Source organism: Fusarium fujikuroi, chromosome FFUJ_chr08, assembly GCF_900079805.1.
Source record: "Fusarium fujikuroi IMI 58289 draft genome, chromosome FFUJ_chr08".
NCBI lineage: Eukaryota > Fungi > Ascomycota > Sordariomycetes > Hypocreales > Nectriaceae > Fusarium > Fusarium fujikuroi.
Window position 1 is genome coordinate 3,192,239 of NC_036629.1, and position 21,725 is coordinate 3,213,963.

The 21,725-nt window shown below is 46.5% G+C and overlaps 9 protein-coding genes; 4 read left to right on the forward strand and 5 right to left on the reverse strand.

Moving 5' to 3' along the window:
• Positions 1–1,339: 1,339 nt before the first annotated feature.
• Positions 1,340–2,581, reverse strand: FFUJ_12925 (uncharacterized protein; the record flags this gene model as incomplete). XM_023567780.1 has 2 exons in its annotated part: positions 1,340–1,696; positions 1,742–2,581. 2 exons carry the CDS (start codon positions 2,579–2,581, stop codon positions 1,340–1,342), a joined length of 1,197 nt encoding a protein of 398 aa, XP_023435103.1.
• Positions 2,582–3,560: 979 nt separating this feature from the next.
• Positions 3,561–6,398, reverse strand: FFUJ_12926 (uncharacterized protein; the record flags this gene model as incomplete). XM_023567781.1 has 2 exons in its annotated part: positions 3,561–5,076; positions 5,125–6,398. 2 exons carry the CDS (start codon positions 6,396–6,398, stop codon positions 3,561–3,563), a joined length of 2,790 nt encoding a protein of 929 aa, XP_023435104.1.
• Positions 6,399–7,662: 1,264 nt separating this feature from the next.
• Positions 7,663–9,233, forward strand: FFUJ_12927 (uncharacterized protein; the record flags this gene model as incomplete). XM_023567782.1 has 2 exons in its annotated part: positions 7,663–7,708; positions 7,759–9,233. 2 exons carry the CDS (start codon positions 7,663–7,665, stop codon positions 9,231–9,233), a joined length of 1,521 nt encoding a protein of 506 aa, XP_023435105.1.
• Positions 9,234–9,985: 752 nt separating this feature from the next.
• Positions 9,986–10,453, reverse strand: FFUJ_12928 (uncharacterized protein; the record flags this gene model as incomplete). The annotated part of the gene is made up of 1 exon (XM_023567783.1): positions 9,986–10,453. One exon carries the CDS (start codon positions 10,451–10,453, stop codon positions 9,986–9,988), a length of 468 nt encoding a protein of 155 aa, XP_023435106.1.
• Positions 10,454–14,103: 3,650 nt separating this feature from the next.
• FFUJ_12929 (putative protein) lies at positions 14,104–15,111 on the forward strand (the record flags this gene model as incomplete). Its single annotated transcript, XM_023567784.1, has 1 exon — positions 14,104–15,111. One exon carries the CDS (start codon positions 14,104–14,106, stop codon positions 15,109–15,111), a length of 1,008 nt encoding a protein of 335 aa, XP_023435107.1.
• Positions 15,112–16,123: 1,012 nt separating this feature from the next.
• On the forward strand, positions 16,124–17,359 carry FFUJ_12930 (uncharacterized protein; the record flags this gene model as incomplete). XM_023567785.1 has 4 exons in its annotated part: positions 16,124–16,332; positions 16,386–16,921; positions 16,968–17,218; positions 17,267–17,359. 4 exons carry the CDS (start codon positions 16,124–16,126, stop codon positions 17,357–17,359), a joined length of 1,089 nt encoding a protein of 362 aa, XP_023435108.1.
• Positions 17,360–17,580: 221 nt separating this feature from the next.
• On the reverse strand, positions 17,581–18,408 carry FFUJ_12931 (uncharacterized protein; the record flags this gene model as incomplete). Its single annotated transcript, XM_023567787.1, has 1 exon — positions 17,581–18,408. One exon carries the CDS (start codon positions 18,406–18,408, stop codon positions 17,581–17,583), a length of 828 nt encoding a protein of 275 aa, XP_023435109.1.
• A 1,142-nt stretch (positions 18,409–19,550) lies between these two features.
• On the forward strand, positions 19,551–20,405 carry FFUJ_12932 (uncharacterized protein; the record flags this gene model as incomplete). The annotated part of the gene is made up of 1 exon (XM_023567788.1): positions 19,551–20,405. One exon carries the CDS (start codon positions 19,551–19,553, stop codon positions 20,403–20,405), a length of 855 nt encoding a protein of 284 aa, XP_023435110.1.
• A 353-nt stretch (positions 20,406–20,758) lies between these two features.
• On the reverse strand, positions 20,759–21,529 carry FFUJ_12933 (related to acetylxylan esterase; the record flags this gene model as incomplete). Its single annotated transcript, XM_023567789.1, has 1 exon — positions 20,759–21,529. One exon carries the CDS (start codon positions 21,527–21,529, stop codon positions 20,759–20,761), a length of 771 nt encoding a protein of 256 aa, XP_023435111.1.
• Positions 21,530–21,725: the final 196 nt, after the last annotated feature.

Below are 21,725 nucleotides of genomic sequence, written 5' to 3' on the forward strand. Positions count from 1 at the left end.
AAGGCTATTCTGTCTGTTACTGCAATCTTAAGAGGTAGCCATAGGCTTCAAGATATGAACGTATAGTTCACGTCAGGCTAGGTACAATGTCGCTTTGTTACCTCAATCACTCCTAAACTACAAACTAGCTAAATGTACGGCTCCGCCCCGTTCATCCACACTGGAGTTCTTCAATTGAAGGTCGTGGTACATCTCCTACCGCTCCAAGTCACATCTGTCCACTTCAACTCGTTTAAAAGCATAAAAGTTCCCAGACCCCATCATTCCTAACCAAACCTGTCCTGTTGCCATCTCACTGTCCCAATCTGTGTGATTAACCTGACAGTTAATGACGGCCTTCCCGGCGACCTTGTCTGTAAATGATCTTCCGTGGAGAATCATAAGAGCCAAGACCGCTAACACAATCAGGGAGCATAACTTTAGCATCTTAACCTTTTCAGTGATTGCTTGGTTGGCTCGTACATGGCAGTGACGGACGTCGGGGACCCATGCCATATAGGCACATACAACGATGCCGAGAAGCAGATAGAACTCAGGGTCGCATAGGTAAGTTGTGACAAAGTCGTAGTGGTCCTGGAAGACCCAGAGTCCTCCTCCTCTGATGGGCATTCTTCTGTTGTGTTCTCGGAGATGTTGGTAATGGAGATGTAGATAGTTAAGGAGGGTTGTGCAAGCTTGCGAAAGCGGTAACGGAAGAGGTTGTTCGCGAGAGAAAGCTTTAGAAAGAGAAGGAGAGGGGCTGTGACTAGTACTAATGATATGACACTGCCAGTGCTTCTCACAACAGTTGTTCTTGCTGAACTCTGGCATAAAGCTTTCAGCAGGTGTGCTGCCTGATAACTCAGTAATTCTGAAGAATCTCTTGGTCAGTCATTGCTAGCTCAGTGTTTCAAGTCGACTAGCACCATGGGATAAGTCTGCTGTTCAGATCGACGATGCGGTATCAGAATAGGCGACTACATCGGCAATCGGCTGTATCCAGACTGTCTGGTGTAACAATAAATCCACCTGACATATTGACAGGTTGTGTTCATAGGGGCAGGTTAACATATGTGTGATACGGCGATGTACACGGCATGTGTTCTCGTTAGAGATATTGTATGTTCGCGGATCCCCTTTAGGTCATCAACGAACAGAACATCCAGAAAAGAAGGACCGATGAGTCCAAAAGCGTCTGATATGATGCAATATGTTTAACACTTGCTATCTTCCGCTTTAAGAGCCAGAGCTTTTGGTGAAGGATACCCACCATGCAAGGCAATTGGTCTGCGTCAAAGAACAAAGAGCTATGTTACCCAACGTGATATGACTTTGCAATTCTTGGCTTCTCAACTCTAAACTATGCCCGCAATTCCAAAGCGCTATTCGATGGATCCGACAGCAATTCATGTTTCTTTCTCTTCATCTGGACCATCTTACGGACAGCGCCGGCAGCGTAAATGGCAGAGACAAGAATACCGACAATACTGTATCCAACAATCAAGGCTGTAGATGCACTAGATAACTGCAACCCGATGCCTCCGTTGATGATGCCGACAATCATGATGGCTCTGCCGTACCAAATATGTCCATAGCTGATTGTCGTTCGACGTTGGTACTTGACATAATTCCTGTGGTGCATCCATCCCAAAATAGGCTGCACGATCATCAAGACGCACACTATCGTCCCCAGGACAACATGAGGTTCATGGAACCACTATAGAATGTTAGTTACTGTTGACAAATGATGTATGCGACTTACATCTCCTCCACGATCAGCAGCGATTTTCCCAATCCCAAAGCCAATCCACATTCCTACAAAGGCGATGATCTGCCACGATGCATGAATAAGCCATTTTCCAAGCAGAGGCATGAGAAAAGAGCCAATTGGGAACCCGACAAGGAAAACGACGGCCATGATTACACCGTGCGCTGAGCCAGTATGATCTTCGCCTCCACCACCGCCGGAGACAGCATTGTCGCTTGGAGTAGTGTTGGACGAGTTGAGGAAAGGGTTGGATGAGCCGCTGACCGTAGCTTTGGAAAGATCAACAGAGAAACTATCCGTTCCATCATGCTCAGCAAAATCACTGCTTGCATCGCTTGTGTCCAGAGAGCTACCCTTCTTCCAGGCACTGATCCAATTAGCAGTTCCTTGAATGCTGGCATCTTTCCAGTAGATGTTGGCTACCATCGAACTATTCGACACGCCGCTTCCCTCGACAAGCTTGATACTGCTCATGGCCTGATATGTCGGCGTATCATGACCGTGTCCCTTGCGAGTGCTCAAGGTGACATTGCCCGAGCCATCTTGGTATATAACGAGCATCGTGGAGCCGCTCATGCGGGAGCCGGTACCGAGGGCGATCCATTGGTACGTGGTAGGGGCTTCGAGGCGAATATAGAGGGAGGAGGTTGACGATGGAACAGCCCAGCTGTAGCAGACTTTGCTTGAGGATGCATCGCAGTAGGACGCCGGGGAGGCATGTACGACGGCGGCAACTGAACGGAGTGATCGTAAGTCTCCGGTGACTACTGAAGGGGGGAAATACTCACAGAGAGCCAAGACAAAGGCAAATACAATGTCTAGAGAACGAATCATCTCAATATAAAAAAAGCAGACAGATTGGAACGGAAACAACAAGGCAAAACGCGACTGAATTGCTGGGCGAAATTGCACAGCATCGATCTGGGTCAATTTCGTCCTTATACCCCAAGCCACCTCCCTCGAACCGAGGGTAAACATCCTCTCACTGTGAAAAGCATTCCAAGCCACAAAAGCCAAGCCTACGTAACCCTCCCAGCGCGAAGGTTCCTAAGCCAGCCAATCGCGACACCCGCAACTCTGATGACCAGCTTCTAGACCCAGCCTAAATTAAGCATTCGCCGATCAACTACGGGGAATCGTGGTCTGTGCCTACCAAGAGATCTGTTTTTCTTGGCGTGGAGGCGTGAGTTTTCCTGCTTTAGGGCTGGTGACTTACGTGGCCGGGAACAATACGACATTGATCTGGCGATGGCTGTGTAAGCCATGCGTTTTAGAATCTGCACTGCGTAGTCTAAATCAAGACAGCGATGGCAGGTTTGGTATTTGTCCTGTCGGCAATATTCTGCTAATGGTTAAGTTTAAAGGCAAGTCTATTGGCCTTTCTCTAGACGGTTGGCAAAATAGATTTGTTCACGGCGGTCACCGATCTTGATTATTACTTCGAGACCATCGCGCGGGTAAAGTAGCCACTTGTAAGATAAAATAGCGAAAGGTAATGTCATTGCACTCGTTGGTATGGCAAACGCCTCTTTGTCCTCCAGCCTCTAATTGCCGAGTGCATGGGTCATTTTCGCAAAATGGTGATCTGACGATGCACGTCACGTCCGCGGTTTGATTGGTTGCGCGAGCAATGGTCCAGACCTCCATTACATCCTTGGGGACTCAGATTGCGCCAGCTTGCGTGTCAATTAGCTCCATCAATTCATTGATTTCTGATTTTTCTCCTAACCAAGGTCGCGCAACCTAGCTAGGCGAATAGCAGTCCTCACAGACTGGATTTCTCGGCCCATCCCGTCAATGGTTCACCCTGTTCCTACTGGAAGTCCTTCCCACCATATGCAAGGAGCAGCTGCTGGATAGCTTTCGTTGGCGTTTCGATGGTGCCAGGAACAGAATCCAATGAAAAGCACAGAACTTCACCACTTCTACAAATGTGAAGTGGCGACATGCCCTTAAATCGTTTAAACCTGGCCATCTGGCTATTTGTTGGCCAGGGGCTACCCAGCGGATCGCCAATATAATTTGGATCGGCCCCAAAGTGCAATAGTAAACGAACCCCTTCCAGGTTCCGAGCTGCAACAGCTATCTGCAGTGGCGTGATGGGATAGCCTGCAAGATTGGGTTGAGCACCAACTTCCAACAGATGTCGCAGCGGACAGAAGTAATCAGGCTCATGTGTAAAGTCTGACCGGGGCAGTGGTCCATGCTGGGTTATGAAATAGATAAGGGTTGTAGAAGGATTGTATAGCCCAGTGTAGTTAACCAGCAAATTGTGAAGCTGACTTGATGTTGAGGTAAAGAATTGAACTACTATTTCAATTAGTAGTCCATCAAGCTCGAATATTCCGACACTACGTTTCCAATTTCCCATCGTGTCACGAGTGTAAAAAGCACTCTTCACTTTGACTAGTACCCTGTTAGTGAAAAGTGCTTTGGTATCCACCTCCTTGATGAATCTGGATAATAGTGGTGATTCTGGATCGCCGGTCATGAGAAGCAGGCCCAGAAACAAAGATGCATCAATATCTGTAAGTTGTTCATTCCAGTCGATAGTCCAAGCAAATTTAGCTTCAGAAACTGCTTTATCTCGGAAAAATTCAGACCATTCCTCTTTCTGGCCATCAACATGAAGTCTGTCGAGGCACCTCAAGTACTGTGTGGAGGGATGTAGAAGCCTCTTCATTTGCCTATAAAGGTCATCGCTCTCAGATACCTCTTCGCCCCACATTAGGAGTGATTTCATTGCTTGACGAACAGAATGAAAGTCCATGTTACTCCACATATCAGGCTTGTCCAATTGCAAATGGGCTCTGGCTTGGAGGTTTTTGAGATCCTGTGATGCACATTTTTGTGCCTGGAGCAACAAGACATCCAAACATGTGGATAGTACCTTGTGCTTCTTGGTGGAAAAGACGACGAGCGGGCTTTGACATATTCGGGCCGAGTCCAGATACTCCTTGACGGTGTAGTGGGCGAAGGATATAGAGTCTTCCAGGCTGCTAATAAGACATCCACAAAGTTCCCGTAGTCTCTCTGAGTTGTAGAGAACATGGCTGTTGTCATTATCTGTCCGCAATGTACTGCTTTTAATTGCATCCAAGAGACGAACAGATGGCGTACCGTTATATGGACGGTCGAGCTCGCCGTAGAACCAAAGCCACTGAAAAGCATGACACACGAATTGCCAATCCTCTCGTGGTATCCGGAGAAATATCCGGTCGTAAGTCTCATCTAGATCTTTAGGAAGTCTTTTCAGAGCTTTGCTAACCACCTCGCGATCGCTCTTCAAGCGCTGCAATTCGTGCAATTGACAGACGGCCCACCGAAACCTATGTCTTGTTAACAGAGTAATAGTCTCAGCGCAATCGAACACCTACATTCCCTTTGCCTTAGTACTAATAGCGTCTTCAATCTCAACGAGAAGATCATCAGGCCAGCATTGGAACTTTGGGTTTGATCGTAGGATTGACTGAAAATGAAAGCGAATATCCTGTTCAACCAGTTCATTCGACATTGGCACGGACACGGACACTTTTTCCATCGCTCGTTCGATATCGATATACTCACGACTCGTGACAAGGATCTGAACATTGCAAAACCTTTGGTCAGTGACGAGAGTCCCAATGACCTCAAGGAGTTCCTCACGAGGGTCACTCTCATCGACAGCATCAATCACAATGTACACGCCACTAAGCACCAGGAGGAGCTGTGCTAGCGCACCAAGCAGTTCAGAAATGCTCGGTTCTCCCCCGCGTTTGTAAAGATCGTGTGTTAAAGTCGAAATAACGTCTGCCTGGCGGGAGAGCTGAGTGATGACACATCTTAGAAACGGGGCCGCCTCGTCCTGATGGTGGCCGAAGTAACAGTAGTAGTAAGCACTCACACAGGGTGATTTCTCTGTTGAAACTCTTTTGCAATGGCTTTGGACGTTTTCGATTAGCCAAGATGCGAGAATCGTCTTTCCAGAACCTGGAATACCGTGGACCCAAAGACATCGAGTACTTGAAGCCAGCCAGTCATTCCAGTGCTGTGAGCGAAGCATCCAGCTTCCAGTTCCATCTTCATATAGTTTGCACGATCGATTATGAATTGGTGAGGGATCGGTGGATCTGAGCCAGTTGCACACTCTATGGCGTTGCTCCTCCGTCAAGATGGAGCGGATCTCTTCAGAAACACCTTTTATATCTTTGATATCTTTTGTAACCTCTGTTGTCAAAGCGAGCTGGATGCCATTCTTGTGGCGGCTGATCTGCTGAAGGAGATCTTGAACCTGGCCCTGCTTCAGAGGCCATGCCAACGTTGAAAATGCTGCTTGGATTCTCTGACGTTTTGAAGTGTTCTGTCCGCTCTGAAGCGATTGTTTCGGAAACAACTTCTCCAATGCTGTCATCGCAGCCCTACACCCTTCGATAGGACCGTCAGAAGCTGCTAATCGATTCTGCAACGCAGGTGTAAAGGTCTCGCATTTCGATATGAACTCTAGGTTCTCTAGGACGGACTTGAGTGTGGATGCTTCGATTAACACGGTGCGTAAACTGGTAGGCGCATCGGAACGGAGTGCTTCAATGTAGAATTTGCAAGCGCTGATTACTTCTTTGGAGATTTGGATGACTGCGATCGCGCTCGCGACAACGCCCAGTGCTTCAGCCATCATTTAGACTTGCTTGGCGTAAGAACAAGATTTTTTTGATGCGTGTTCAATCACGGTGGTCAATGTAATAGCGCTGTATCAAAAGCAACAGGTGAATGACGAGAAAAAGAGACGTCAGATTTTGAAGGATGTTGAAAAGGACAACACAGAGGTTCTTGGATTTGTTATTTCCCCGGCTGTGGCTATGCAAGGCATTATTACTCGTCGGCTGTCTGCCAGAAATTGGTGGCGTTTTCAACCTGTTGGCAGTGCAGCTCATGGTGTATTTCCGCCCAGTCAGCGTTGTTGAAAAGCAATGACCACCGGCCTCACCGCCTTGAGAATCTCAGCCAGTCCTCAGACAATGCCCTTGCCTACACCATCGCACCCATTGCCCACGCACAAGGCACACATGACGGATTGTGTAATTACAAAATCATAGACGAAAGAGTAAGTGACGGGGACTGCGTAAACTTTGCAGCAGTGCGATGAAAAAGACCAACGGGTCTGTAAGTGCTAGGTACCTTCGTGGTGATATGTGGCAAGCATCGCGGCTATCTACAGTCATTAAAGTGTGCAGTCTAATGCTTGCCGCTTATGAAATAATATTAGAAGAATTCCCTGTGGGTCGAAAGTGATTGGCAACAGTCAGGAAATTATCGACTTGATGTTTTGTAGTAAAAAGCTATTTCATGAATTTGGTTATTTGAGCAAGCATTTTACTTACAGAAAGGAAAGCGTAAAAACACAGTGTGTGCTCAGTCTTCGAGGTAACCTCATGATGCAATTTGGGCAATAATTCAGGTGTTCCTCAGTGATCTTCTGACTTATGTACGAAGATATCCAGGGTAGCTAGAAACGTCGTTGAAACGCTAGCCTACTTCTGTCTTTATCGTCGGGTGACCGCTTGTTATCTTATCACTCTTTGAATATCTTCCAGCAACATCACGCAATCAGTAAACTAACAACAGCCCGCACACCAATACCACCCTTCTCAGCCTTATATATTACTTAGTTCCTCCCCATGGCCAACTATAGCTCACAGCCCCTAGCGTATACTCATCATGAACTCAACACGTTGAGTACGGCCGTAAACGCATCGCGCCAGCGAGCCTGATAATTCTAAACTATTCTGAGTCTGTCTTAGTTCAACTTCGGCATAACTTCGTTCCGCACCCATTTAGAGCAAGGGTACTCTTTTAAGGCTATAAGTTCCACTTAATTCTCAATAGCGCTTACGACAAACAACAAACATAATTATTTCATGTTGACAAAATAGCTCAAAATGAATGAAAGGTCTCCTGCTGTATATACGTTAGTGAAAGGAACAGGTATGGTCTCAGCAGGAATCATGCATTAGACACATTAATTTCAGCTATAGGTTCCCTGCAGCGTACGTGGTACCTCTACCATCGCCTTGGCATCTGGTCCAACATTCTGGTTTCTGCACGATATACCTGCGCGAATGGACATCAACTCAGCCAAAATGCTATCATTGCAGCACTGCGCGTCGTTGTACAAGCTCATCCTGCCTTATGGCATGTTTTTGTTCAGAAGCCATCTCCCAATCGCGGCAATCACGAGCTGCACACCGCCAGACTGCACTTCATCGACTTGGAGAAATGCATCGAGGTCTTGAATTATGACCAAAACCATCCTGAGGTCACCTCTGACGATCTCGAGAGAGCCCATAATGAGTGGTTGTGGACTGCTGATGAACCTGATCGCCCATTTTGGAAGCTTCTTGTGAAAGGGAATAACATCGTCTTTGTCTATCATCATTCTGTAGGCGACGGTATATCTGGGATGGTATTTCATCGTGAATTTCTTGCCGCGCTTAACACACCCACCGTCACGAAGATCAGCCACGGCGCTCGTCCTGATTCTATCATTCATGCAGACGAGAATGTTCAATCGCCCATCGAGCCGGAAGACGTTTGGGAAGGGAAAGACAGCATCTTGGAGATAATTTGGACACAGTTAGTGTGGCTGTTTGTGAAACTATTCTACGGGACCAATCGTATCTATGGCGATCTTCCCCCATCCAAGCCTCACGTCAAGTCTGCAACTGCAGTGGCAAAGCCAGAAGAGAGAACCGTCACTCGCATTTCGTCATGTCGTATCCCAGCAGAAGACATGTCATCAATACTCAAAGCATGTCGCAAACATCAAACCACCTTCACACCTCTACTCATTACAATGTTTACCATCATTCTTGGCACGGAATTCTACCCAAACGCAAAGATCGGTGCAACACGCTTCAATTTTGATTTGAGACCCAGCCTTCCCATGTCTCGTGTCGGTGGAGGAACAGCCAATGGAACATTTGTAAACGCGGCAGGAAGCTGGCAGAGCTGGCATAAACTTGAGACATTCCGTCAAGTCCTAGTTACGAAAGGTGATGCCAAGGAGACATCGGTTGACTCCCAGTCTGTATGGGAGCTTGCCAAGGACTATAAGAAAGATATGACACGAGCTATATCTGGCAAAGCTATAAGATACTGGATCGGGGTGAAGCGACTGGGAACTGACCTCGAGAAAGTTGTTGACAACGGCTTTCCGTCTATATCCCTCCTTCTAAAGCCGACGTTTAGCGTTTCCAACATTGGGTCATTCGATAATGACAAGGTAGAGTACGTTGGGAAGAGCACAGGTATTTGGCAGATTGATGATATGCAATTCTCTGCTGGAGCGGTAAATGGGAACCAGGGTACACACGGGGCTATCTTCCATGTTTGCGGTGTCAAAGGGGGAGACACAGTTATCACTGCGACTTACGAAGATGGGATTGTTCCGCGGGAGATGGCCGATGAGATCTTAGAGCGTACGGTTGCTAGAATGCTCGAGATAGTCTAATGTAATAAGCAGGCTTGTGTTAGAATAGCCTTCGACACCTTATGACCTGTTCGCATTTCCTTCATCCTATGGCCAAGGGTTGATTGACTGGCTGAGGTGCCGATGCACATCAAGCAGTTCCATCGTTGATATAACGCCGTGTCGTCCGCCTGAATATCCGACGGCTTTTCTGCTGATAATGTTATCCAAGGCAATACTGGTTGCATTTAGCTCTACCTGGAATCAACGGCAACTGAATTAGCCACGTAGCTGGTGTCACCAGCGTTTTAAGAGGCGAGAGTCATTCGGGCCTTCAAGCTCATGCGAATGGCGAATTTGCAACTGGATTGGGATGTCTCCGCTTTATGCCTAAAGCTTGTTTTAAGTACTACTGGTAAAAGTAACCCATCATAGAAAGAGCTTTCCCCGTAGTCTATCAGCCAGTATCGGGATTATTGGAAGAGAGATATAACGAGAGCAAGGCTGCTAAGATAGGACCTAAATGTCAAGGTAAATAAGCTACTGTATGCTAGTATGAAAACGAAGACTGGTGCGATACATGGTTCATGCCAGGCAAGCAAGAGTACGACATAATTCTGTTCCTAAATATCGACGATTTGCATCATCGCAAATAAATACTACAAAACCCCTTACACATTCCTCCCCCAGTGTTATGTATAGCCAACGGACGTCATGGGCCGCAAGCGGTATTGCTCGAGATGCCAATTGGTTCCCAGACATTCTCAGGGAGCAACGGTCGTATTCCCAACTACTCAGATTTCGTCTTCGGAATAGTCAATTTCACCCTCCCCTTCATTGTGATAATCGTGATCGCCCATGGCTTCTCTCTCCGACTTTAGATACTCGTTTATCTCTTCTTCCCGAGGACTTGGAAGGTCAGAGTCTTCAGCGTATGTGTAGCCAGAGCGCCGCATAAGTCTGGTAGAGCGTCGGCGGCCACCTCGTGCATTGAGTTGTCTTGTTCCATTGACAGACGTGAAGCAGTATTTCTCTCGCATCTTTTCACGCCAATAGCCAAGCATTCTCCTCAATTTGCTTTCGTCGCTGTTAATCCAGTCCGCTGGATATCGTTCCTCATGAGGATCAGGAAACATCTGCCTGCACACTGTAAAGTAGTGCAAGTCATCGTTGTGTAGGAGGCTGTTTAGCAGAACATGCCCAGTCTCCCTGAGGCGGTTGAGTTGACGTCCGCGTCGATATATATCCATGCGGGGAGGCATGATTAGTCTTCAGTGTACAGCAGGATGATGATTGTTGATAGTAGTATTAGATGGACTTAGGGAGTTGTGTGGTGGATGCGGATGAAGGAGAGGAAATTCGGGAGGAGAAGAAGATATTTAAATGGCAGGTTTCAGTGAATGCCTCATGGGCTCTGGTTACCTCTTGCAAAACGTAAATTTAATGCTCCCGTCCCTCCCATGTATGAACCAGGCAACATCGCGAGGGGCTCTTTGTTGAACAAGATGCTTGTGAAGAAACTACGAAATACAAGAACAATTCAATATAAATTCTCCTTGAATGTCTCACCGTGTTAATGGTGACTTGATATACACCGCAATTCACTAGAAGGCCAAGTAGCAAACGGTTGGTCACCTTCCTTCCAGCGCTTATTTGAGCTTTCTCATTCTTTGCCACCAATTCATTGAATTATGGATAATTCTCAATTCACTCGATAGCGCAGAATTTTCCCTTTGTTCCCGACCACATTTTCAATTAACTCTGTCCTTTGTTTGCAAGGCTCTTTTACCATCAGGGTATTACAGAGTCATTAACTGAATTCAGATATCCCGAGGATGTCATTGGACTTCGCACAAACGTAATTGGTAAGTTCTAGCAATTATTTGTTTTGATGCAAGAAGACCATGCTCTGCGGACAAAGAGGACTCTAGGTGTTAGAATGGCTTGACTTGTATTGTCCTATCGGAGTTGAATATCTTCCTAATCAGTTCCTCGTAATACACTCGTGAGTAGGTCTGTTTTCGCTTTACCCTTATAACTTTTGGTGAGCTATAAGTCCGCCTAAAATCATTCTGGATATTAGAATTATCCCCCAATTCTGTTAGAAGAAACGACAAGATTGCCCTGTGCCTATTGTTCTTAGCACACGATATTAGTCTCTTAATCACTGGTTCTAGGCTCAAAGTTTCCCGTCATGGGCATCAACTGAACCATTCTCAGGTTCCCCTTCTCTACAGCTTAGAACAAGGATTCTGAATCAACGGTTGCCCCTCCTACTGTAAGCAGCACCCTCACGACTTCGGCATGTCCGTTCTGAACTGCTGTTCCAAATACAGATTTCAAGGCGTTGTTGTATGTATGTATTGGCATTGACTTTGGACGTCTTGAGTAGCTATCTGGTGATTTCCTCGTACCCTACTGGCTGTATATCATAGTACCGTGTGTCTATGCTCATCGACAGCATCAGGGACCACGGCCTCCATGTCAAGGAGGAGGCAGATAACTCCAGCATGACCACCCTTCGCAGCTTCCATCAATGGTGCTGTGTTATTTCTGTTACGCAACGTCAATGTCGATCCCAGTCCTATCATATTGAGCTCGTAGTCTGACACCAGCCTCCTGATATTTACGAGCTGATTGCCACAATGGCGTCTCCCCAAAATCATTCTTAGAACTCGGGTCCACCCTTGGATGTCCAAGTAGCACGCTTACCACGGCAAGACTTCCCGCCGCGGCCGCGTAATGAAGTGGCGTCCACAAGCAGTGCAGCAACATTAACAGTGTCACCACTTTCCCCAGCGTATCGATGTTTTGCCCTTAGCGGCCATGTTTACAAGCTTACAAACTCTGGTTCATCGACATTGCAGCTCTGTCCCCGACATTCTTGAGCGCTGGAGTATCGGCCCTCCCAAGGTCCGTGGATGCGCCTTTCGTAGCTTCTGCAACATAAATATAGCGGCCAATTACCTCTTCAACAGAACTCGGAAGTTATAGACAGAGATGGGACTTTCGCTGCGACAGCCATTAAATACCACGCATTCTAAATCGATCTGTGTTGGCGCCATCTGATAACCCTAGTCTATACATCTATCCTATGGCAATTACTACGCGCTCGGTGTTCCTCGTTGCCAGAGACGCCCGTACTTCATGATCAGTCATTGGTATAAGCTCTCCACACCCATCTCAGATGGTGAGGCTTGAGACTCCAGATATCCTGTACTGCATGGATTTTCTAATGCCAGTTGAAAAGATGACAATGTTGATTGAGAAAAGGAAATGTATTACAGCCTTGTTATGGAGTTCAAAACAACGTAGCCTTCACCCAATACACACATAGATATTGCAGTCGGGAACTGATCCGGGTTGCGCGCACATAATATATAATACACGGCGAGGAGAAATTACATAGCGATGGCCATGAGCATATGGTAGATGTATTTCTTGTAGTTCATCAATCTAAGCTAAGTGGAACCTAATACCATGAATCTTTCCACCATCAACCACATTCTACTATCAGAAGTATGACACCAGCCTCGTGATATATGTATGGGATTTTTCAGTTTGGAAAAAACAAAGAAAAAGTAAAACGAGTGACTAAGTTCGAAATAAGCTATACAAAGGGAAACAGACTAAGCTGAGTAGGAGCCACAGGCCAGTTCATATAAGGAAAGGTAATAGCGAGAGGAAAGAGTTCATGTGACTTACAGCACCGACAATCTAATAACGATGGTAATTGCCATGCTTGATGATATTATTCATGTCCCCGGCGAGGACCTTCAGTAAAGCAAGACTAAACACGAACAGCGTCAAGCTCAGGCTCCAGTACAACGCCAGCCGACAACGCGCAAGAAACCGCACCATAAGATTGTAGATAGTCGAGGCGATCTTCATAAAAAAGTCCTTTAAGCAAACACAGCAGAACATGATTGGGAAAAAAAGGAGGAGCAGGCTGAAAAACCCAGACAATGTGGAGTTGGCCATGGTGGGTATAATGTGAGTGGAAGATTGATATTGAGAGATATTGGTGGATCTGAGGCTGTGACTGTTGTGAATTGGAGATGCTTGCTCAGATGAGGGCTCCTTGTGTGAATGGATAATTGAATGCAGAGTGATAGCTGAGGTCTGGTTCTATATATATGCTTGGGTTTTGCATCGATGTTCTGTCGATATTTAAATGAACACGGTGTCCTAAGGTTGGTAAGCCAACGCACGACTACCTCTTCTGATGCACCATAGTTAAGATTGTCATGCCATCTGTTCTGAATCTCTCAGTGATGTACATATCACGCCGTCCATAATGAACAACATGTTGATCTTTGTTACAAATATTCCAATTGCATGATAATAGCGTTGTTCACTAGGGGGATCGCATATTTGGTCTGTTCCCATCTTTGATGGACTGTTAATAATTGTGAACAGACCTATGCACGGAAGCCCAGATCTTGACACATTTTCTATGTCATGATCGAATGCCTGGACTTTTTAGCAGTAGATACCAGGCATCGACTTACGGAGGATTGTCTTCTTTGTCTAAGTTGTGAGCTAGATGTGTTATTTGCAGTTGAGACTTGTGGCTGAGGCCTTATTCTAGCAGATAGAACCTAGAACCTAGTAAAATGTCGCAGTACATTTCCGGCCTTGGAGCTCCTTTTATCGGTCATCCGGAGAACATGCTCGATACTAAAGAACGTGCTACAGTGATGAATAATATCCAAGGTTAAGAATTATTAAATAGACTTTGACGCCTCAGAGTAAGCGTGAAATACTAAAGTCAAGGACAGTATAGAAAAACTCAAATAATTTGACACTTTTTCTGTTCATTATTTATATGCTACTCCACCTGCTACCCTTTCACCTTCCATCAACTCTCACATTTTCTCTTGCATTCTTCTCCCCCAATTTTGTTGTAGCCATGGTGTCGGCCGCATGGAAAGCCATTGACGACATCACCTATTGGGACAGTGAAGGCTCCCAGCATGCCAGAAATGTCTCAGATGATCAGCGCGCTACTCTTAACCAGTATCTTGTGGAAGGATATCAAGTTGTCGCGTATCAAGGATCATTACCCTTTCTTGTTATGGAATGCGACGGCGGCCCGCCTGACAACCCACCGTTTTCTGTCGCTGGGGCCATTGCCATTTGGAGGGATGCCAATGACTGTTTCTTGAGGCCTCTCGTGGGAGATTTTGCAATTGGCGACGAAATTGAAGTCGAGGATGATATCATTGATCAGATTGTCTGGATGGAAATACCTTCCAAAGACATCATCCTTTATCTTGCCAACCTCTGGCCCGATTGTCAAGCCATCACTTTCCTATGGACAACGCTGGTAGTGGAGCTGCCACTTGTCAGCGAAGAGCATCATTCGGTACGGCTGCAAGTTCTCCCTGGGGATCTTGAAGGGTCTCTTTATGGGTGTTGTTACAAACTGATGTACAATAATGGTCCGTTACCAAACGCAGAGATCACACGCGAGTCAGAGCTCAACCTGGATCCCGAACAACTCTTCAGGCCCGCTAATCACAAATTTGGAGATCTGTTCCTTGTCGATTATGCCTCTGGAGTGGCACAAACAGTATGCTACTTTGGGCGACGATTCACTTTCGGCTGGAAAAGGGATACACCTCACGATTTTGAGACGAGAACCAGCCAAAGCGAGTACTCAGTCCATGGCGTCAAGTACATTGCTTTTGAACAAGCTGCCTTTGTGACAAACGCACCCGAAACCGCCACGGGCTGCGCGACCGTGCCTCTTCGATCTCGCAGCGAATCACTCAGACAGCGCCAGCCTCAACAGTCAGCTGTACAAGAATGCGGCATCCTCTACATGGCCGATGAACAATTGAGGAGCAGCAGCCGAATCGACACTTTCATCATGTATGCCGACTCTTATGATCCCAAGATTGATGAACAAACCTAAATGGACTGTGGTGGAGGTGGCTATTCATGGCTGTCTGGCTCAAACATACGCCACCAATAAAGATAAAGCAGTAATGGTCATATGGAAAGCAAGGAAGCCAATCTCCGGCTGTGATGACACGTGGCTGGTGTTGCCTAAAGTGTGTTTCAAAGTGTCTGATTCAAAGTTGTCGCGCTATAGCCCTGTCGTCAAACAGCCAATAGCTAACAGCGTTTTACATCAACACATAAGCTAAACATTCAAGAATGACTGGGGCAGAGTCTACGCCCACACAGCAGCCCATCTCGGGGACAAACCAGTGTGTCAAAAGTTCTGCCATTGCAGGCCTTTGTGAACGTTCTTTAATGCAGATTAGTAGGGCCAGTATCTTCGTCCCGAGAAAATAAAAAGACGCTACCTCATATTAGGTTGCCTACAAACTCTATAAGCACAATACCATAAGTATATTAAATTTTCTCTATTGATAGAAGCCTTTGCTACAATTCCCCAAAGTATTTGCTCTTCTTGACTCGTGAGGGTTGGTCTGGCATGTATGGCCGGGCGATGCATAAACCCTCACGTAAATGCTTCCTAGCTTGCAAGATCAGGCATACGTTATTCCCCCAGATGCGTCAATAGTAAGGAATGCGGAAGATGCTTTGCAAGGCAGAGATGATCACAACTACCACATTCCGGAATTCGGGTAATGGTGCCAAGATGCAAGGGATAGCATTAGCCCACTATGAGATTAACTATTGTTTATGCATAAAGAGGTGAAACAGAACGTTGATAGGGCTAATGTGAACAGGTGTTCAAATGTGGGTCCACACAGTTCACCGCATTCCTTGCGTCAAGACAATTATACCATCCTGACGGAAACCTGAGCCAATGCTCCTGACAGAGGAGGCTGGCTGAGACTTACTACCAAAGCCACATGGGAAGGGAGGAAAAAGAAAGGGGGATAAAGAAAGACCTTTCGCCAGTCTTTCGGACTATTGTGTTCTTCCATCAGCAATGTCCTAGCAAATAAACAATGTCACAAGACAAGGTGTCAGCGCGACTTTTGACGACGGCTGTCTTCATAACCGGTATACTTGTATTTCTTGCACTCCCGTTCCTTCCAGGGAGGCCAAAACAACATGTCGTCAGACCAGTAAAAATTTCACTTCACTCGGAGGAACCGAATGAGCCAAACGAGCCAAACGAGCCAAACGAGCCGAATGAGCGTTTCCTCGTCGCATTGTGAGCATCATCTTGGATTCGCAAGATTGAACAATTTGCTGATACCATGGAAGTGGCGATTCTTATAGCCGCAGCGGCTTCCGAACGAACTATACGTATACCAGGACCGGACCCGGAGTGGATGACATGCAGAGGACAGAACGACCAAAAGGCGACCGTGTAGACGCCCCCAGCGCGCTGAATCCAATCGGCAATCCAGCGTTACCGGGAAATACATCGTCTGGTGGTTATAACTGGGCTACATACATGACAACTGAATTCAACAGCACGCTTACTCTGGCATATATCTTTGCCCGATCAGCTTCAGTGGTGGATGCGGAGATCATACCATCCAGAAGCAAGTCGTCGTTTTCGTTTGCGCAGCAGATCGTTCATTTCCAAGATACCATCGGCCATCGTCCTCACTACGCGGCATGGACTGCCAAGAACATAGTGGCGACAGTCTGGTTCGGGTTCAATGACTTGTCTGTCGTATCGCACAAGAGAGGCCAAGCCGCCGTATTGGCGGCTGCAAACCGGCGTATCTTTGAGCTATCTCAAATCCTCTACGATACAGGAATCCGCAATTTTGCCTTTATCGAAGTCCCACGTAAGCAGTCATTCCTGTTCCCTTCAACCCGCTGACAAGTACATAGCCAAGGAATTGTTCCCTTCACATCAAGCACACAAGTCCAATGACACGCATCATAGCTACGAAATGGTCTCTTACGCAGTAAATCGGTGGAATAGCCTTCTGAGGCAAAATACTGTTCGCTTTCGGAAAGCCCATCCAGACGCAAAGGTCACAAACGTAGAGATTTGGGACATATTCTATGAGGCTTTCCTACGGCCCCAAGATTTGGGAGCACCGAACTCAACTTGCGTCGATCCTAGCGGTAAAGGCTGTGTAAGTAATCGTCATGCAGAGCTGTTATTAGTTACTAATTTAATCCAGCTATGGGCCAATACGGGTCATCCTGGAGAGGAGATTCATAAGCTCATTGGCGCTAGAGTAGCTGAAAAGGCTTGGGGCAAAGCTGCTATGTAGACTCCAACTTATAATATTGGAAATGGTCAGTTGTAGGTATAGATCAACATAAACACATTACATACTGCATTGCCCAAAGTGTTGCTTAATAAATATTTCACAGATTTCATAGATCACGCCATTTGGTCATTAAAAAATTGTATAAGTGATCTTGCTATTTTGAGTTGTATTTTTTGCTCTAGTATCTCTGAGGTTTAATATTGGAGAAAGCGTAAAAATTATTAAAGAGCTTGCTGGATTAAGCGCCCGCATTGATCCATTATTTCTTCCCACCAAGCACCTACCAGGTTCCACGTCAAAACATGAAACCCCAGCTTTTCAACGATGCTGAAGTCTGGTTTCAGAGCATCGAAGATGTAACAAGGACGGTCGGTGTATCTTGGTCCCTCTTTCTCTTGCCCCTCGTCATCATACCTCTTCAGCCCCTCGATCCAAGGCTTGCCGGGGGCAATAGCTTCATTGTGCATACACACCAGTTGCAGATCGACAGCGTTTTCTCCAGGCGTAGACCAATCTCTAGGGTCTAAGTATCGCCAGTGGTCACAGGATTGGTGCACCGGGCACTCATTTGCGTTGCTGTGGCGAATCCGGAATCTTCTAGAATCGGGGTCTGCACTAAATCTAGTGATGAAACCCCAGGAGAAACTTCTTCTCGATTGCTCGATTTTCTCTACCTGGCAGTATCGAGAATCAAGGTGCGGGTACGTTGGACTTTTGTCGCCGGGGTCGACTAGCATGGTAGCCTTGCTGGGCAGAGGCTGAATGGCTTGTTCGATTGACGCCCATTCGAGCTGGGCGATTATGGCCCGAACAGTCGCCAAGTCATTCTGTAAGTTCGGCTCAGCCTCCCGCGTGCATTTCAATTTTCCCTGGGGCATATCCACTCTCGAGGACATGTATGCCAAGCACTGTTGGTCTTGGACGTCACACATCAGCATTTGAATCTGTTTTATCTCCTTGATCATACCATCCTCCATCGGTTTTCTCTGGTTCCTGTAGATCGAGATGTTGTTCTCCAATTTGGCCACTCTGTCAGTGAGATATTCCATTTTTAGATTATGGCCGTTTCAGAGAAATTCTCAACGACTATAGAGAATTCGTCTTTGATTCGGGAAGGCGATGGTGGTTAGATTGATGAGGGCTATGATAGTTTCCGGTTTCAAGGTAATCTCTTCTTGAGTGAGTCCATGTTGAACAAAAATCAGGGTGATTGTTTGGTGTATCTTTTTGTCAAGTCTCAGGCAAAAAATAAAAGGACTGACTTACCAGGAAGAGTTGGCTGCTTGGGTGTAGAGCCAGGTACGCAGGACAGCTGCGTAGGGAATTGCGAAGAGAGGGAGCCCTTTTATACAGGATGATTGCTTCAGGGTGTCAGATCACAATGAAGTCATAGCCTATTAGCTCCATACCATTGTCTTGTTAAACATCTGTGGCAAGGAGCAAGTCTTCCAAGGACTCTTCCCTAAAGACTTGTTCGTCCGAATAATAACTCGCCGTTCTTTTCATTCCGGACACTGGGCGAGCACAAGGAATAGAGAGATGGAACAAAAAGCAAATAATGTTCTAATTATTCAAAATAATAACAGTTTTATTTAATAGACCGGGGCGATGAGATCAGCAAGTATGTGAATTCAGTAGCACCTAGATCAAGTCTTTGAGATAAGAGAGATTGATTAGAATTAACACAATTAGTGGTCTTGGTGGTATTTTAGTCTGTTGCGTTTAAGTGCATCAATCCTTATCTCGTCTTATCAGCTTATCATCGCCCCGCTGATCCAATAAACTGAACCTGAACCAACGCCAAGGAAACACCAAAATCCAACATAGCATCATCAACGCATCAATTCAACGTCCAATATCCAAGCAACATTGATCTTCAAGCTCCCTTTGTCAACTGACGCGAAGTTCGTTCAATGACTGCATCTCGAGATGAGCACTACAGTCCGCACGCAGAACAACCCCAGCCAGACGCGTCATCTGCATGGCCCCGTCTGTTTCGCGTCATCGTCCCATTTGCATCGCACCGCGTCTACTAAATTAATCAACTGCAGGCAGCCGACATAATTTCGTTGTCGCCCGAACCTCAAAAAATAGTCAAGGCAATCAACTGCCTGCGCTGATTCTCGTCTCCCCAAGACTACTCATGAGTCATCTTTGTCGCGCAGCCCAACAAGCGCCACCTGTCGACACAATGGCGCAGAATGGGAGGGCAACGCCGAAGGCGGAATCGCCTGAGAAGGAGCAAGACGCCAGAAATCATCGAGACTCCTCAATCGAGTCCTGCATCGTTCTGGCAATTTCGACAATCGTCGGTCGAGCTCATGCGGAGCCAATGTCAGATTCTGAGCCTTCTACTAGCAAGGAGGGTACTGCGCGACCAGTTGCGGAATCGATTAAATCCGAACCAGAAGAGCCTCCTAGCATCCTAATGTCGTTGTCATTGGTTGAGCCCTCTAGCCAGTATAAGACAATGACTCCCGAACCACTAGAACTTCCTTACCACGATCATCAACAACAGAAATGTGAGACAATCCCAATTCTGGCGGACTACGACATTTCTCAACAAGAGTTTGAGAAGACTTCAGTGGAGGAGAGATCAGATATGCCTGCAGCAACGAAACATACACCAGGCTCTATACCCGATTCGAGTTTGAAAATGAATGCCCAGAAGGCAACAGCTACATATCTCGAGACACTTGCCATTGAGAACAAGATCGCCAAAGAAGAGGAACTGCAGAAGAAACTGCAGGAAAAAATGGATTTCAACTGCAATGTCATCCTCGATTGCGATGTCAGTATTGATGTTGAGCGTCGTGCAATCAGCAGAGCCAGAAACAGGAGAAGGCCATTCTGGATCCCATGGTTCATGGAACGTCAACGCTACCTTACGTCCAAACGCAAGAACCTTCAGAAGAAGAACGCTGAGATGGAGGGGGTCAGGAAGCGGCGCTGCAAGAAGCTTGAGGGGCTGATGTCTGAGAAACAGAGACTTGCGGAGGAGCTTACTTATGATATTTCAACGACACATATCAAGCCAACATATTAATAAATCCTAATTAACTTCAGTTTTTTAGATGGCGATATGTAAATAGCCTTGACTAAGAGTGAAAAGATGATTCAGCCAAGAAAGTCTTAGGGAATATTGGCCCACTATCCCTTATCGACGGAAATAGTATGGCACTCTTCGCTCTTATTGCCGAGTGTAGGGATACATTTAGGGTAGGCCAAATATTATCATAACGCGTCTGGACTGGTTCTATTTCTTTTTGTTTCTCTGGCCACCACAGATTAAATGGACCACGGGAGTCGCCAAGTTCATCTAAATTTCTCAAATAATTAGAGGTTCGGATAGCTTCCAACTCCATAATCAACAACCCCATTTGGCTCGTCTTGTTCTTATCACTCATGAAAAAAGCCATTTGCGCGGGCTTTTTGAATGGCTTCAAACCAGATATGCGCCATTTTGCTATAACCGTCATCGTTGGGATGGGTGCCATCCACCAAATTTTCGACTTTGGGTCCTTTGGTGCTGTACATATCTGCAAGAACTATCCTTTTTTGTTCGGCTTCCTCCAATACCACGAGGTCACGGAGACAACTGTTGATGTCCTGAACTCGCGAGTTGACTTGTTCATCCGCATTTACCAGCAACGTTGACACGACAACGGTAGAGAGGGGAGAGGTCTCCCATAAATATTCAAGCAGACTTTCCATTCGGTGCCCAAAAGCATCAAGCTTATGGCTCTGGATACAGTCATTGGATCCGGCGTTGATTGTGAAGAGGTTCGGCTTGAGACTTGCGACTGATCGTCTCGCTTTACTTTCGATCTGATCAAGGCGATAGCCCCGCCATCCTTCATTTTCGTTGTTATGCATCAACCCGGCCTTGCGCGAACCGACCATACAGACTTTGTAGCCATTGGTAAGCAGAAGATCTTGCAAAACCTTTCTGTATCCATTTCCATCCGAGGATCCGACGCCATATGTTACTGACCCTCCTAGCGGCATCAGACGTAACACAACATTCGGGGGCGTTGCCTGTGCGCTGTGAATGGTGACTGATGCCTGGTTCACCTTGTTGCTAATTGTGGAGATGAAGCGAATTTGAAAAGGGCATTGCCCGGTAATGAACTTCTGGCGGGACCGAGATATCAATGGTCGGGAATGCATGGTTCAAGCGGCAAGTGAAGCAGATGAGGCGGGCCAAAGTTACTGACTATTCGGAAGAGGGGTATCGAGCCCCCAATTGGATAAATGTTCTGGAGGTCAACGCCGACGGGGCCAAGTATTTATGTCCAATCAAATTCGCCGAACAAACCTTGTCACACAGCCAGCCATTTCACGACCCACGAAGCATTCCGGTCTC